Raw genomic sequence first — 15,815 nt, forward strand, 5'->3', positions numbered from 1 at the left:
TATGTTTTGGTATACATGATTTAAATTGGTGTTTTGTAGTTTTAAACCGTGATCAATTATTATTATCCTTTAATAATTTTTCATGATTATTATTCTGACCCTTGAGTTTTTTTCTGTCTTTTTTCATTTTTGTCAATTGGACAATTATATTTCATAATTCTGACCTGAAAATTATTTTCATTCTTATATCTTCTCTAATCTCCTGATTATTGAGTAACCTCATTTTATAATTGTGGTCTCGAATGATGCAATCTTTTCTATCCTTTTATGGGAAATAATTTTTCGTTAAAGAACAAAGTAATTTACGTTTCTATCTTTCCATTGATATTATGAGCTGTAATTAATCCGTCACTTTTAAGATATAAATATCCTGATTAGATTACTGCGACTATTATCATAAACAGAAGTTATCTCATATGGTTTGTAAATGACTCATCGTAGAGTCAAGATGGTTGTTTCATTCTGTTGGTGACTCGTTAATTGGGTGTAATGTCTTTCCCCCACTATTAATGTTCACATCGATATTCGAAGACCAATGATTATCTGTACTCACTAGCTTAGTGAATAATGCTTTGAGTGTTTTAAGCGGAAGATATTACTTGATTCGAGTTACGACGTTGACAGTAATACAGAAATGAAAGTACATCCAACCGTTGCATCAGAAACAGGACGAAATGCCTGTCTATGTTTGTAATGTTGTATGAAATGAGTTCAAAAATCGGAAATCTAATTAATGTGGTCAAACTAGTACATAACATTTTATTGAGAAGTCATTTACTATTTATATGAATACTATGTATTCTGTACCTGAGATCTTAAGGTTGAAAATTTAAAATACTGGATGCTGACGTTGAACACTGAACGAAGTTCAGATAACAACTATCTTGAGCAGATATGTGCAACGATGAGTCCCAAATAAAATAAAACTTTCATCCTGCATCTTACTATCAGATTATTTACAGTGAGTTGTTCTCATTGTTGGTTAAATAAGTTAAACGAATCCTGATCTGTTTAATCGTTTCGTTTGTATGTCTTTTTCTTTAAATTTTCTGTTCTCAAGATGTCCGTCACTTCTTCGTTTATTTCTACGTATATTGGAATCAAGTTTATTAGCATCCAGATCATATTGGGCCCATAGACTTGTTGACAGAGTCCAATCTGTACGTGGAAAAACCACAAATTCAACTGTATATAATACCCAATCAACAACTTCTATGCCAGCAACAATGATGATGCTTTCTTCAACAAATAGTGGAGCACCATTATCTAGTTCTTCTATTCCTAGTACTAATACTGATTTATTAAATCAAGATACATCTAGTTTAACCATAAACTATCCGAAACTTATTGGTTCTTCCAAGTTAATTACTACTGATTCTGGCCAACAACAACAACAACAGGTTAATAGCATATCTACTGTTTCCCTAACAACATCATCAATAACTACCTCTCCTACATCTACATCAGTAAATACAACTGTTTCTATTTCTAATACATTATCTTCTGTACAAATATTCAGTGAATCTAATACAAATATTTCTCCTTCAATTAATAATGAAGAATGTGAACGTTTATGTACAAATATGTTATTAACACAAGATTCAACTATTATTCAATTATTACTAGAATATTGTTTACCAACAGAAGATGAAAAGGTAATCAATTTTCAATGGGTTACTTCTTATGTCATATCATTCCAATTTGTTTGTTTGTTTTTATGTGATAACAATGGACAGTTTTGATATATACGTTGATAACTACTAACAGTTGGTACTTATAAATGTAGTTGAACTCTTCTTGTGGACTGATTTGATCAAATAACTTGGGGCAATAATAAGATTTAATGGAAAGTTCTAATTACAAATGATCCATTTTATATCTTGAGAAATTTCGCATTGAAACATTTGTTTCGCTTTATTATTTTTGTTCATTGTAAGTTTCGGTGATGATATTGAGTTTCTGTGGACATCTCTCTCAATTTGATGTATATGTGTATATATACAATAACGCCCCAGTACATTGATATTGTTGACTGTATAATATGGTTTTTTCTTTTACTAATGAACATGTTTACATGCTAATAAAGAAAAATACATTAGGCACAGATCGGTATAATATTTCATATGATACTAACGTAACTCCGTCTGTAGCTCTTCTAGAGTTACTACCGGTTGCAAGCCCAGATAAAGGAGGAGGATTGGGCATTGGGTTAGCGACCCCATCTCGTAGAAAACTAACCCGCTAAAAAAAACAATAACCATAAAAAAACAATTCAAACCATTTAAACTCTGCCCTAGGAGTTGAAGGAAGAATTATGATGTCTCAGGATGAAAGCCGAGATTCTTCGGAAGTCACGAGGCCGATGCCCCTTCTAATAACCAGAGCAACAATTTTTATGGGCGCATGGAACATCCTGACAATGTGGGAGATCGGAAAGACCAGTCAAACAGCAATGGAAATAAGGAGATACAAATTGGCAGTACTCGGAATCAGCGAAACCCCATTGGACGCAAGCTGGACAACAAAGGCTAGGTACGGGAGAGATGCTACTGTACTCCGGTCACGAACAGGAAAATGCTCCACACACTCAGGGAGTTGCTCTAATGCTGTCCAGAGAAGCACGAAATGCACTTATAGGATGGGAATCTCACGGATCCAGAATTATCAAAGCATTATTCAAAACAAAGAAGGAGGGGATCAGAATGAATGTTATCTAGTGTTACGCACCCATCAATGATAGCGACAACGACGATAAAGACCACTACTACTCGAGGCTGAAATCATTCATAGTACTTGCTCAAGGAAGGACCTCACAATCCTGATGGGAGATCTAAACGCTAAAGTTGGAGTGGACAACACAGGATATGAACATATAATTGGACGACATGAACTAGGAGAGAGAAATGAAAACGGGGAGAGATTTGAAAATCTATGTGCATTCAACAAATTACTTATAGGCAGCACAATATTTCCATACAAAGCTTCATAGATCTCACCGGACCACACCACAGAGAACGAGATAGATCATCTTTGTATCAACAAAATATTCCGAAGGACAATGGAATAAATGAGAACCAGGAGAGGAGCTGACATAGCTTCAGATTACCATCTAGTTGTGGCCAAAATGAAATCGAAACTAAACAAACACTGGACAACTGGGAAATCAGCATTACAAAGGTTCAATACGGCCTTCCTCTGAGATACTAACAAACTCAACGAATTCAAGATAACTCTCAACACAAAGTTCCAAGCTCTACAGGATCTACTGAAAGAACAAGAAAATACGATGGGGGACAACTGGGAAGGGACCAAAGAAGCATTAACTTCAACGTGCCAGGACGTTCTGGGTCACAAGAAGCATCATCATGAGGAATGGATCTCTATGGAAACCGTGGACAAGATTCAAGAAAAGAAGAACAAGAGGTCAGCAATTAACAACAGTCAAACACGAGCATAGATAGTCAAGGCACAAGCTGAGTACACAGAAGCAAACAAGCAAGTCAAGAAGAGGATTAAAGTCGACAAGCAGAAATACGTAGAAGAATTAGCACCGACGGTGGAAAAAGCTACAAGAGAAGGGAATATGAAACAACTATATGATACAACGAAGAAACTAGCAGGGAGATATAGTAAACCAGAGAGACCGGTTAAGGACAAAGAAGGAAAGACAATCACGGAGATTCGAGAACAAAGGAAAGGATGGGTAGAATACTTCGAGGAACTGACGAATGGACCAGCCGCATAACTCTTCACACAAGACAAAATATTGTTCGGAGCTTCACGAACGCATGCAGAAATCTGCAAAGTGGTCCAGAATTTGGCGATCGGCATTGGGTTCTCTCAAGTGCATTGTGATGGACATTGACTACCAAGGCACAGATACTTACACAGTCAGCAATGCTGATCTACGCCATTTTCAGTAAACTAATGATCTAGAGGTCATTATCAGTCAGGGGTCAAAATCCACAGAACTATCATATGATGTCTGCTAAAAGTTTTCAAATGCATCCGGACATCAAGTATCTACAATTCATTGAGATATCAAAGAATGTCTGAAGAGCAGTAAATAAACTGATTTTTGGAATCACAAAGTCTTCGTATTGTGGGAGTGGCGGTAAACTAGATATATTCCCGAATGTCAAATGGAAGGAACAAGGATAACTTAACAATGCACTACAAACTGCCTAAATATAGGCTTACATTTGACATGCTTCAATCTCTTGTGTATTAAATCTTTAGGTCAAAGGTTCAAGGAGTTTTCCCCTAAGAAAACCACCTGCTTCAGTTTGGGCACCCTCACAGTATCCTAGCCCTCACACAAATCAAATGATTTATGAGGCGCACATATATTTGGTGCCTCCTTATACCAATGTTTATGTGTTTAAATAAATAATAAATAAGTTGAATACTGATAATTGTTTATTTGTTATTCTGATTCCCAGTATGTTTACTTGTTTATTTTTTCTTACTCTCCTTTCTTTTATTATTTAGAAACTTGAATCAGAAATTAGTATTCTTCGTGAAATACGTATTACAATTTGTACATTTATACATTCATTATTCATTGCTCAACCTGTACTCGCAGAGATTATTGTTTGGCAAGTGAGTAGGTTGGTTGTTTTTTTAAGGACTTGTTTATACATAAACATTTATGTGCGTGTGTGTGTGTGTGTGTGAGAGAGAGAGAGAGAGTACATATGTGTATAAATAAATATTTTCCTTGTGGAAATTATTTTGACATTTGTCTTATACACTGTATGATTTAATTTGTGTTGCAAGTAATATTCATAGATAATTTATCATATGCTATGGAAACTGATTGAAAACCTACTCATAAACTTGTGGTATGGCAACTCGTACTGATTTACGTACGTACGAAGTTCCATGTTGTGACTGATTGACTGACTGACATAAACTTGTTACACTTGAAACACATTTGATTCTTTATTTATATGTACATTTTTAATCCCTTTTCTATACACTCAAAGAAGTCAACATCATAATTCTAACTGAGATTGAGTTGTTTGTCTAAATGAGTTAATTACATACAGGAAAATTTATTGTTCAATATGCAAAGTCATTTTGGTGAATATCTATTGTTTATTATCGGATTTCATCTATATCTTAGTTGATAAACAACCTTATCACAAATTCAATTGTTAGAATCTGGCACGTATGTGTCAGTATCTACAATGTCTAATCTTTTCTGCTATCACTAACACTGTTACTACCTCTGTGCTAATGGAGTGTGGGGGGCTTGAATCTACGTATTCATGTGTCAGGTTTCACATTACATACAACTGACTGACTGACTGAAATATGTTTATCGGTTCAAGCTGCTACAGTATATCACCACAGCGAGATAAAATTATTAAGACAAATAGTGTCGGAGTGGTAAATGTAGTAACAGTATCAGTTTTAATAGAAAAGATTAGACATGGATGATTTGATACTACAATTAATAGGGAGTTTGTTAAACAGAGAAACATAAGATAACTTTAAAAATTCAGGATCTAAGAGAATACAGAATGAACGTAACCGTATCATTGCGATGGATCGTGAGCCATATCATCAAATAAATAGTGAATATTTGTTGATTGTTATGTGTCCCTAATATTTTGTTGTCTTTCATCTCTCAATTATGTCAACATATCTCTATAGTAATTCACTTCTATTTACACACCATGATACAGATTTTTGTGTGCATTTCGGGTGATATGCCACAGAAATCATTCGTAATGTCACAAACACTTTCACTCTTTATCTTCCTCTCGGGTTTAAATTCCATTATCCCCTCATACATGTCTTTCCACTATGTCTTCTCAAACCATATTTTCGCTGTTTAGTCTTTCTCCTCATCGTTGCTACTACGTTAATTCGATTTCTTTCATTATTTTCATCTCGTGTGAATGCGTTACAGTAGCTTGGGCCAGTGCATTTCTGTCAGGCTCTGTTTTAATGATGTCTGTCTGTGTGACCACTTTGTATCAATAAAACGGGAGAATGGATTAATTTAGTAGTCATCTCATAACATGAAGGAGATGCGGAAGAAATTTCTGGAGAAACTCAGACTACACTACGGACCAAAAAATCAGTAATATAAAATATTAAGCATCGAAAATACGATTCAAGGAAATATAAATTAGCGAAATTTAAAAAATATGGGGAATTCTAAAACTCAGACTTTAAGGGAAGATAAAGAATGGATGCACATACGTCATTGCAAACGATATTGAGCCATGTCATTCAAAGTCTTTAACCAATGGTTGCAATGATCACACGAACCCCAACCAGGTAGTTTACCTCTATTAACATGGCTAAGTCCGATTGTCAGTGACTTCATGGACTGATGTTATGCTTTGGTTTGGCCGCCCCTAGCTTTATCCCGGTCTACCTTTACAACAGAAAAGGATGAAGCGAATTGCCGCGCAGTAAAGTCATTTTTTGGTTGGAAGAGGGATACTTCACCTATTCTGCAAGTGATGTAAGTGGATAAAAGCTAACCGAGCCTTCTCACTCCATGCCTAGATTTCATCAGACATCAAACCATCAGGACTGACGAGACTCTCAAGTGTAGCAGTAGATGCATCCAACTACTTCACTTCCTTCTGCGTTCGAGGGATTGAAATATCATCTAGGACCGAATAACGGAACGAAAGTCATCAACACAACAACATGATTAGCTAACCTATTCCACTGTGCCACAGCCCTGCTAACTAGAGGGATAAGACCAAATTCAGCCGTTAAAATATATTCTACAAGCAACCCAGAATAACGAACGCCAAGCGCACAACTCATGCGTTTGTATACAATCTAAAAATGCCCCTGAAAGACGTCACAAAATAGCTTACTAAAAGAGGGAACGAACCAATAACATATAAGGTCCTTCTGGATAGGAATCACAAATTAAAAGTAAAAAGATGAGCACTTTTTAAACGAAAATGAAAAATCCAAATTTCCAAGTGATTTCTGGGGATCTAACATCCCCTACATTTCCTATTATCGGTTCAGGCGCTGATGCAAGCCAATCATAAGGCAACACTTTACATTTGGGGGGAGTGAATTGCATCCCAAACATACCTGCATTGTTGGTTAAGGTGATCAGAAGGCTGCACTTTGTCAGCGTCTTTATTGACTATAATAATGCAACTGATGACCTTCTTCATCATTGTATTCATTAGTGTTTAAAGTATATAATATATTTATTCATTGTGTGTAACAAAAAAAACAACCACATTAGATCTTAAATGTAATACACCCATCTTCGTTTATGATTGATGTAAGGGGGGTTATCTGTTTTAATCTGAAGTCAGTGAGACCATTAGTTGCTTTTAAATTTTTGAAGATATATTGTACTAGAATTTCTACTTCCATGAAATGACAGTAGTAGACTATTTAAGTCACTACTGTCGTTTCTGAATCTTCAATTTCATTTTCTTGTCGTTAACCCTTCATCACTGGTCACATCATCAGTATATTATCCTTGGTCTCCTGAAACTGTACTTCTATCTGCATACTATTGCTCATATTTCCTAACCCCATGTTTTATTGGACAAAGAACCCCACTAACACAACCTCTAGTAAAACTTTAGAATTTCCTCTATATATGTCCTCGAAATAGGGTGATCATCTGAAACTTAATTCTAGAAGAATATGGCTATTCATTTCAACATTTCAATTGTACACTAAATCTAGTAATATCTGTTCTCATCATGTAGCTTTTTCTTAAAAATGGACTGTTTTTCTAGAAAATTAATTGCATATCATAACTAAAAAAACATCCTGTGTTGTTTTAATATGAAATAAGGTCTGAAAAATACTATTTTTGAAGGGTATCATATCATACGCACACACATGTACTTACTCACTGTTCTCACATTTTCCGGAGTTGAAGTAAACTATAAAAAAAAGAGAAAACAGAAGGAAGTGGGAAAGTCATAGGTTTTTTGACATGAAAGAAAAATAAAATAAACTCTAAATTAGTGTCTACTTTGTTTTCAATTTTTGTATATCACACGTATTCAATGAAATATGGCTTTTTTGAAGTTTTATTGAAAAGTGGCTGTATATAGGTGGAGAGAGGGGGACTATTGGGTTAGTAAACTATTTGGGTTTACAATTTAAAACGTTGTTTATTATGAGCAAAGATGGATAGTGGTTAGCAGTGGAATCCAGTTTGACGCGCGTTTCGTCCTATTTGTGACTCGTCAGCTGGATGTACCTGCATCTCAGAGTTGATGTTCACTCTGGGACTCGAACCCAGTACCTTTCGCTCCAAACGCCATCGCTATATCGAGGCGATACGCACAGTATGCACATATGCCAATAAGAGACTGACCAGTTGCAGTCCCAAACATCAATGGGAAAATTAAAAAAAAACAATACTAAGTGAATTTAACGTTATATATTATTGTTAATACAACCACTCATATGTATAATTTTATGCTAATTTGTACAATATTAGTTCTAACCATAATTTTATTTATTCATTCTACTGTCTGTGTTATAACTGTGACGGTAAAAAAATAGACTTCTATCTTGTCTATGGAAATTGTACTACTTTTTAGGGACAGTATAGTGTTATGTGACTAATACTTGGAATAGAAAATCAAGTTTTACGCAACACAAAGCAAGATGATTAACACTCTTGACAAATATACGTTTTTCCCACCTTCTCGCAACACGATAACCATATATTATTCTCATAGTTGAAATAATGAGTCCATTGAAGCTAGACCACCCTGAAAAACCTGGAAGCACTGGACGGCCATTTCGACCTGTTGTGGAACTCCTCAACAGTGCGCATCCACGATCTCGCCTCGCGAGATTCGAACACAGGACCTACCAGTCTCGCTCCAGAGCACTTAACCTCTAGATCACTGAGCCGGCATCCCATGGTGTTAATGTCTAACTTCAACCAATCCATGAAGTTGAGCAACCGTTCACCAATTGTCGGTTAAGTGCTCTGGCGCGAGACTGAGAGGTCCTGGGTTCGAATCTCGCGAGGCGGGATCGTGGATGCTCACTGCTGAGGAGTCCCACAACAGGACGAAACGGCCGTCCAGTGATTCCAGGTTTTCCCTGGTGGTCTAGTTTCAATTGACTCATTATTTCAACTATGAAAATACTGAAATCTCCACAAAACCCCTTCTGATCATTTATTATTCAATATATACTAATTTATAAACAGATTTTACTGGCATTCTAGGATTAGTTAACATAGACTTTATACAAATGGATACTGAACGAATATATCACACTAAATTAATACGAAAGAATATTATCTTGGATAAATATCCCGTTTTAAAATAGTTGTCAATCATTTATTCAAACATTCTCATACATGAAAATAATTAAAGGTCAAACTAGGCAAATCGGAGAATTAAATATAAAACAAACAACACAACAGGGAAAAACCACACTGGATAACACCACACTGCATAATACTACCAATATTATCAGGGTATGTTTAGTGTAAGTATAAATTGTTATTGAAGATACAGAGAAGGGAAGTTGAACTTTAGTATGGATACAGCTTCAATAAATCTGAATATTTTTCATAGTTGAAATCATGAGTCAATTGAAGCTAGACCACCATGAAAAACCTGGAAATACTGGACAGTCGTTTCGTCCTATTGTAGGACTCCTTTGTTTGTCATTTGTTCACATTAGGTGATTTGACCTTAATTATTTTTGTAGGCAGTTTGGTGAATGTTCAGCTATTCCAAGTGTATTCTATGGAGGAGACTTTTTGATTATTTTAATGACAATATCGAGATTTTCGATTGTTAAAATCAAATATTGAAATGCTATTCAATAAATGAGCCCAATAATATGTTGTGGCCGATTGATGGCTAGTTGTGAGACCGTATTGTGGTCGACTTAAGCCCCCAAATAATCAGAAATACTACTAGTCTGATGAACTTTATTTATTTATTTAATCACATATATATTGGTACAAAGGGCACCGGATACATATACGTCTGATGAACTGATTTTCTAAGTAAGGAAATAACTCATTGTTTAACTAATAAAGAGTTGACTATGAGATCACAATTCTAGGGCATCATATCACGGCGAAAATATTGATTTACAACAAAACGTATATATATATATATAGTATTTTTAACCCTCACCCTTCATATTTAATCGAACCCAGTTCATGTATTGATAGATTGCTTCTTATTTTCTGAAGTGAATCATTCCGCTCTCACTGTTTAGCATGTTTGGCCCCCTAACTTCCATAAGATTTAAAGTTGACATTTTGTCAACATAATCATCACCAGTTTACTAATACCTATTTTCAGCAATAATTACCATCTTGTAGGATACTTTGAAATTTTCTATTCATAGTAGTGTCACCTGAATAATCAACAGATAATTTTTGATTTGATTAGCCTATTGAGAAATACTATGCAATTAAGGATTTTGTGTACTGATCTGTTTAACAATTGATTGATTCATTAAATGAAATGACCAATCTTTTATTGCTGTCTAATCCTTTAATGCTGATCAATCCAGTTGTAATATAGTGATCAGACATCTCGTGCGCCATTCTAAAATGTTAGATGGTTCAAACCAGTCTGTAAAATAAACTCTACCTGTTAGACGTTTCGTGCTAATTTTAACACTCACGGACTTGGAACCCACATAAAGTGTATCAGTTTCTTTAGGATTCCAAACACTTTTTTCCTAATAAATGGCAGCTAAAGGAAATCTTTGTCAAACAGGGTTTCCTGCCGCCTATCTCCAAGCACCGAACAATAATGAGCTTTTATTATCTTCAGTTTTCTTAACCTAGTTATGTCGATGATCAATTGCTGTTTGCTTATCTTCACAAGCGCTTAAACAAAAAACAGTTTTCTTTGTGATTATCGCGGTTGCACAGTTTTATGTGTATTGTATATACACTATTTTACAGTTTCAATAAATAAATGGATGTCATTGAAATATAAAAAAAATTTTCACACTTCAAAATAGTCTTTATTGTTTCACATCAATAATGCATACGTAGTAGGTTTCTTGAATAGGAATAATATATTTGTAAAATCTCACGCGAATGAATTTGAAGTAAATCCAACGTTTCGCCTGGTAATTTGGTCCAAGCATTTTCAAGGAAATATTTCAATGTATTACATCAACTCGGCGACTAAATATTGTAAAACTATTCGCTCTAATTTAGACGAAAGTTCTTATGTAGTAGGTTTCTGTTTGAAAATTTTTTGTCTACTACTCTATTACTCCCTCTCTCTCTTTACATCAATAATAATAATAACAATAATTCGTTATTTTCATTTAGACATATCCTCGTGCATTGATCCCTATAAGTGCTCAAGCCATCCCATCATTACATATCTGTTTGGATACAGTTATTGATGTATTTCGAATGAGTGGAGATTATAGCAAAATGGTAAGTTGCAATTTATTTTCTTTCAGCTTTTTTTTATTTATTTAATTTTTTGATAGTTCATTTCTATAATTTACAGTTGAATATTTAATTAAATAGAGTAGTACATATATATATTGTTATATCTCAAACTTAGATCCTTAGTCTGTCGCGTAATACTTGAGCACTCGAACGCTAGAACCCTCCCAAGTCACAGATCAGAAGACAAGTAGAATGGATGTTATTCCAAACAGTGTCAATTATGGTACAAAACTGTGAGGTATTTATAGTTTTTAGTAGAAGCGAAATCATCATTATAGTTATCCAATCCGCATACAGGGGGTTATTAGCATAGTCCAATAGGGAAGCTACATGTAGTGATTCTAGAATATTCTTCCAAAAGCTGATTGGATGGAATATGTTCGGCTCCTTCTGGGCTTCTTTGAGCTTCCTCAACTTCACCTGTGAACCATCCTCACATATATACTATTTATAATCTAATCAGTTCATTTTATATTAGTTAATTATATTTATTTATTTACTCAAGTGGTTATGATCAGTGTTATCATTACTTATGATATTGATGAAATAAACATCAATAGTTTCCATATTGTCTCTTAGTTGATAGAAAATTATTTCGTTTCTAGTTATAGGAATCAAATAATATTGATTTAAATATCCGGTTTGGTTTGGTTTGGTTTTCTTATTTAAATCAATGGGGAAAGAACTAAACAAACAATTGATGTTGTCAATCGTGTTTTGATTAAATTTTCAATAACATAGTTTAGTCGAATGGCTTTGGTAAAGGGATATATGTATGGTTTAAAATACACTAATATGTTACAACGATGATGAGACTAGTCAGATCCAGGATTCATAACCTAGAATAAAGGTTTAGGTTAACACTAGATAATACTCTATTCAATACAGCTGCAAGTAGTCACACTCAGTGAGTCCGGAATAGAAATTAATAAGAGAAAAGAAAATCACATATTTAATAGTCAGTAGGCTAAGTGCTTGTTTGTCTACGCTCAGTAACTAATCATAGTTTAATTTCATTACCGTATATCGTAAAGTTAGATATATTGTGATTAGAACATTGGAGACTAGAATATCGTTTACTTTCTGTTCAGAACTCATCAATTGAATGTACCTATATTTCAGTATTAACGTTCACATTAGGACTTCAATCCGGTCAGTCACCTTTCATTTCGATCACTAACTCCTTATCCATTAAACTACCTATTCCAGATAGCCATCAACTTATTCAATGAGTATAATGTTTATTATTCATTATTAGTTAGGGTTTAAGGTGTGAGTACATCTAGCTGATGAATCCTAAATACGATGAGATTTGTATTCTGCCGTCCAATCCTCTGGTCAAAAACGGTCTGTTCTTTAAAAAAAAACTTGCATCAAATTGGGTATATCAAGGCAATCCACAAAGTCTGCACAAATATGCTATCTCGGCCTTAACATTGATTAACTTCTACCAACTAAAAATGTAGAATGTTTCCACTAAACTAAATATTATCAATATTTTTTTCTATCCCATTGACTATTCTATGTTGAAATATTTCAAAAGCTATTGTCAGTAGTAGACACTTCAAGTGACTTTACGCAAATTATTTTTCTCTTATAATGGGAAACACTTTCCTACTGAGAGGTAAATCCAGGAGTTCTAGTGAGAAGCAGTGACCAGTGGAGTTCAAACCACGTCTGTTGTGAGATAGGAACTCACTGAAAAAAATTGGTGAATGGTTGCTCATCTTCGTGGATTGGTTGAAGTTAGACATAAACACCATGGGATGCCGGCTCAATGGTCTATCGGTTAAGTGCTCTGGAGCGAGACTGGTAGGTCCTGTGTTCGAATCTCGCGAGACGAGATCGTGGATGCGCACTACTGAGGAGTCCCACAATAGGACGAAATGGCCGTCCAGTGCTTCCAGGTTTTCCCTGGTGGTCTAGTTCCAATTGACTCACGCTTTCAAATATAAAAAGCATGATATATATATATATATATATATATATATATATATATATATATATATATATATATATATATATATATATATATTAGACGTATCAGATTGCCTTTTATATTGAGTAAAATTGTCCACTTATTAGTTCTGAAGCTGGTCAAAGTAATCGAAGAGGTTAAACCCCTTTTCTATGAAATTCAGAACTCAGGGCGTTTCTTTTTTACTTGAACACTTACTGCTTCTGTTGTTTGAGATGTTTTGAGATTAGGCCACCTATTATGGCGTGTAACTTTTAACAGTAAAGGTTACTAAAAAAATCATCGGTTATCGCTTGTTTTGTGATCCGTTTGAACTGTATCGACTGAGATCGAACTATTCACGATTTTGACTGTAATGGGAATCTAAATTCTTAGAATACTGGCCAATATAACTTACTCCGTTGAAACCTTTGTATTGATAAATTCAAAAAATGGATTTTTTTCGTTTATAAAGCTCTATGGTTTTTATTCAGAGTGACTTATGGATTAATCATTCGTACATTCCTGTCTTGTATGTTGAATCGCCTGTTGGATTATTGTTATTACAAGGTGTTTTGTAGATTGTCGAATTTTTAAGTTTCACATTATGAATCAAATCGAGTTGGACGACCGTTGAATACCAGAATACTCTACACAACTGTTTAATCGTAGTATTAGACACCATACCTATGCATTACTCAACTAAGGATTAAATCCAAATACCTCCGCACCTCACGATGGACACTGAACCTTCAGATTATTTCAGTCAATTCGTGATATTGTACGATCATCATCCGTTTCCAAGATTGTCATAAGTACTTAAATAAATAGATAACTTCAGCCTAATTAAATAATCAAAATAACTTGACCTGTAATATTCATCTGTTACATCTATTAAACACACTTTGCATTTAATCATAACGTACCACATAGATAGGTACAATACCGTTGTGATTGTGTTAAAGTGTTTATATTACCCTGTAATCCTCTGGATTCCAATCAGTCACTGTGTACATCAATTGGTTTGTTTCCTCAATGTATTTCTCACTGATACATCAATTGGTTTGTTTCCTCAATGTATTTCTCACTGATAGACTAATCATTTTGGGTTATATATATAATTGAATTTGGATAGAATTCTTTTTTGGTTATATCAAAATAAACTCTGAACGTCAGTCTCAATCATCATCATCATCATCGTCTCTTTATATTTAATAACAGTATAAATAATAAATATGCCTTAATTTTAATGATCATCATCTAAAGTTGTAAATGAATGAATACTACTTGTCTATTCTTATGTATATTGTCGTAAATTCAGCAAGTGGGGGTTTTGGGGGAGATGGAACTAAACAAAAATTCTTTTGAATAAAGAAAAAAAAAATCTTTAGTCTTTGATATTGTTTCTTTTTTTTTTTCGTTATGCCCCCCCTCAAGTGTGTGTGTGTGTGTGCGTATGTATGTTTGTGTAGAAAATACCTTAAATTGTTTCATGCATCCTAAACATCAAATGTCAATGAGATCTGTTCATTGTAAACTTTTGAAAATTATATTTCTGTTTTGTTTTTGTCATTGTTGTCACTGATTTAAAGAAGAAGAAGAGGAGGAAGAAGAAGAATAAACGGGAGATTCATCAAAGACTAGTTTTTGTACATTGTATGGTTAGATAAAGAGATATATACATGACAGTAAATTGTTTATTTATATCAGTTATTCAGTTTCAATAAAACTTCCTTTAAGAAACCTGTATATATTCGAAATTTTCAGTGAGCAAATGTTGAGAGAGCTATTTAATTTTAAAGTTTACATTAAACACTCGTCTTAGCTAGATAATTACTGAGAATCATGAAATAGTGGACAGTTATTTTACCTCTGTGTGGGACTCTTCAGCTGTCCACTTGTATGACCCCATGGGTAATCGAACTAAAGACCTTCAGGTCTTACAACAAGTGCTTGAATTTTCATTGATTGTTTTTACTTAATACTTGAGATATATATTTCTAATATTTTACTAAACGTCTTTTTAAATTACCAATCAAAAATGATTCTTATCTCTTCAATTTCATAGTTTTATCATATAAACAGTTAGTATATATACAAAGGGTTAGAAAATGTTTTACCAAAATTCAGTCATGAATTGCACCGATGTGACAATTAAAACCTGTTTTAACTTGTAGCCTTGTGCCCAATGACGCATAAACCTGTACAAGCAGTCTAAAGTCTTTACCGGTTCTTTCTCTTGTCTAGCCCTGCTTGTTGAGTCCAGAACACCAATCTCAGCCTCCACAATATGAAGTGTATATTTCAAACATACTGGGTTTATATACAAGCCAAACAAATTACATCACACCATAAATAGAAAATAACATTTGTACAAGATCGAGTCAAAAGTGGCTGTGATTGTGGGAGACTGCAATTAATAAACTGGGC

The 15,815-nt window shown here is 34.3% G+C and overlaps 1 protein-coding gene across 1 annotated transcript in view; it reads left to right on the forward strand.

The window, feature by feature from the left end:
* Positions 1-15,815, forward strand: part of Smp_148760 (hypothetical protein) — a gene marked incomplete at both ends in the record, with an annotated part of 103,085 nt that overhangs the window by 62,701 nt on the left and 24,569 nt on the right. Inside the window, 3 exons of the mRNA XM_018791174.1 lie at positions 1,061-1,655; positions 4,492-4,602; positions 11,300-11,410. Of these exons, the coding sequence (XP_018645687.1) occupies positions 1,061-1,655; positions 4,492-4,602; positions 11,300-11,410 (817 nt within the window). The remainder of the gene's footprint in view (positions 1-1,060; positions 1,656-4,491; positions 4,603-11,299; positions 11,411-15,815) is intronic.

Source organism: Schistosoma mansoni (genome assembly GCF_000237925.1).
Source record: "Schistosoma mansoni, WGS project CABG00000000 data, chromosome 4 unplaced supercontig 0032, strain Puerto Rico, whole genome shotgun sequence".
Taxonomy (NCBI): Eukaryota; Metazoa; Platyhelminthes; class Trematoda; order Strigeidida; family Schistosomatidae; genus Schistosoma; species Schistosoma mansoni.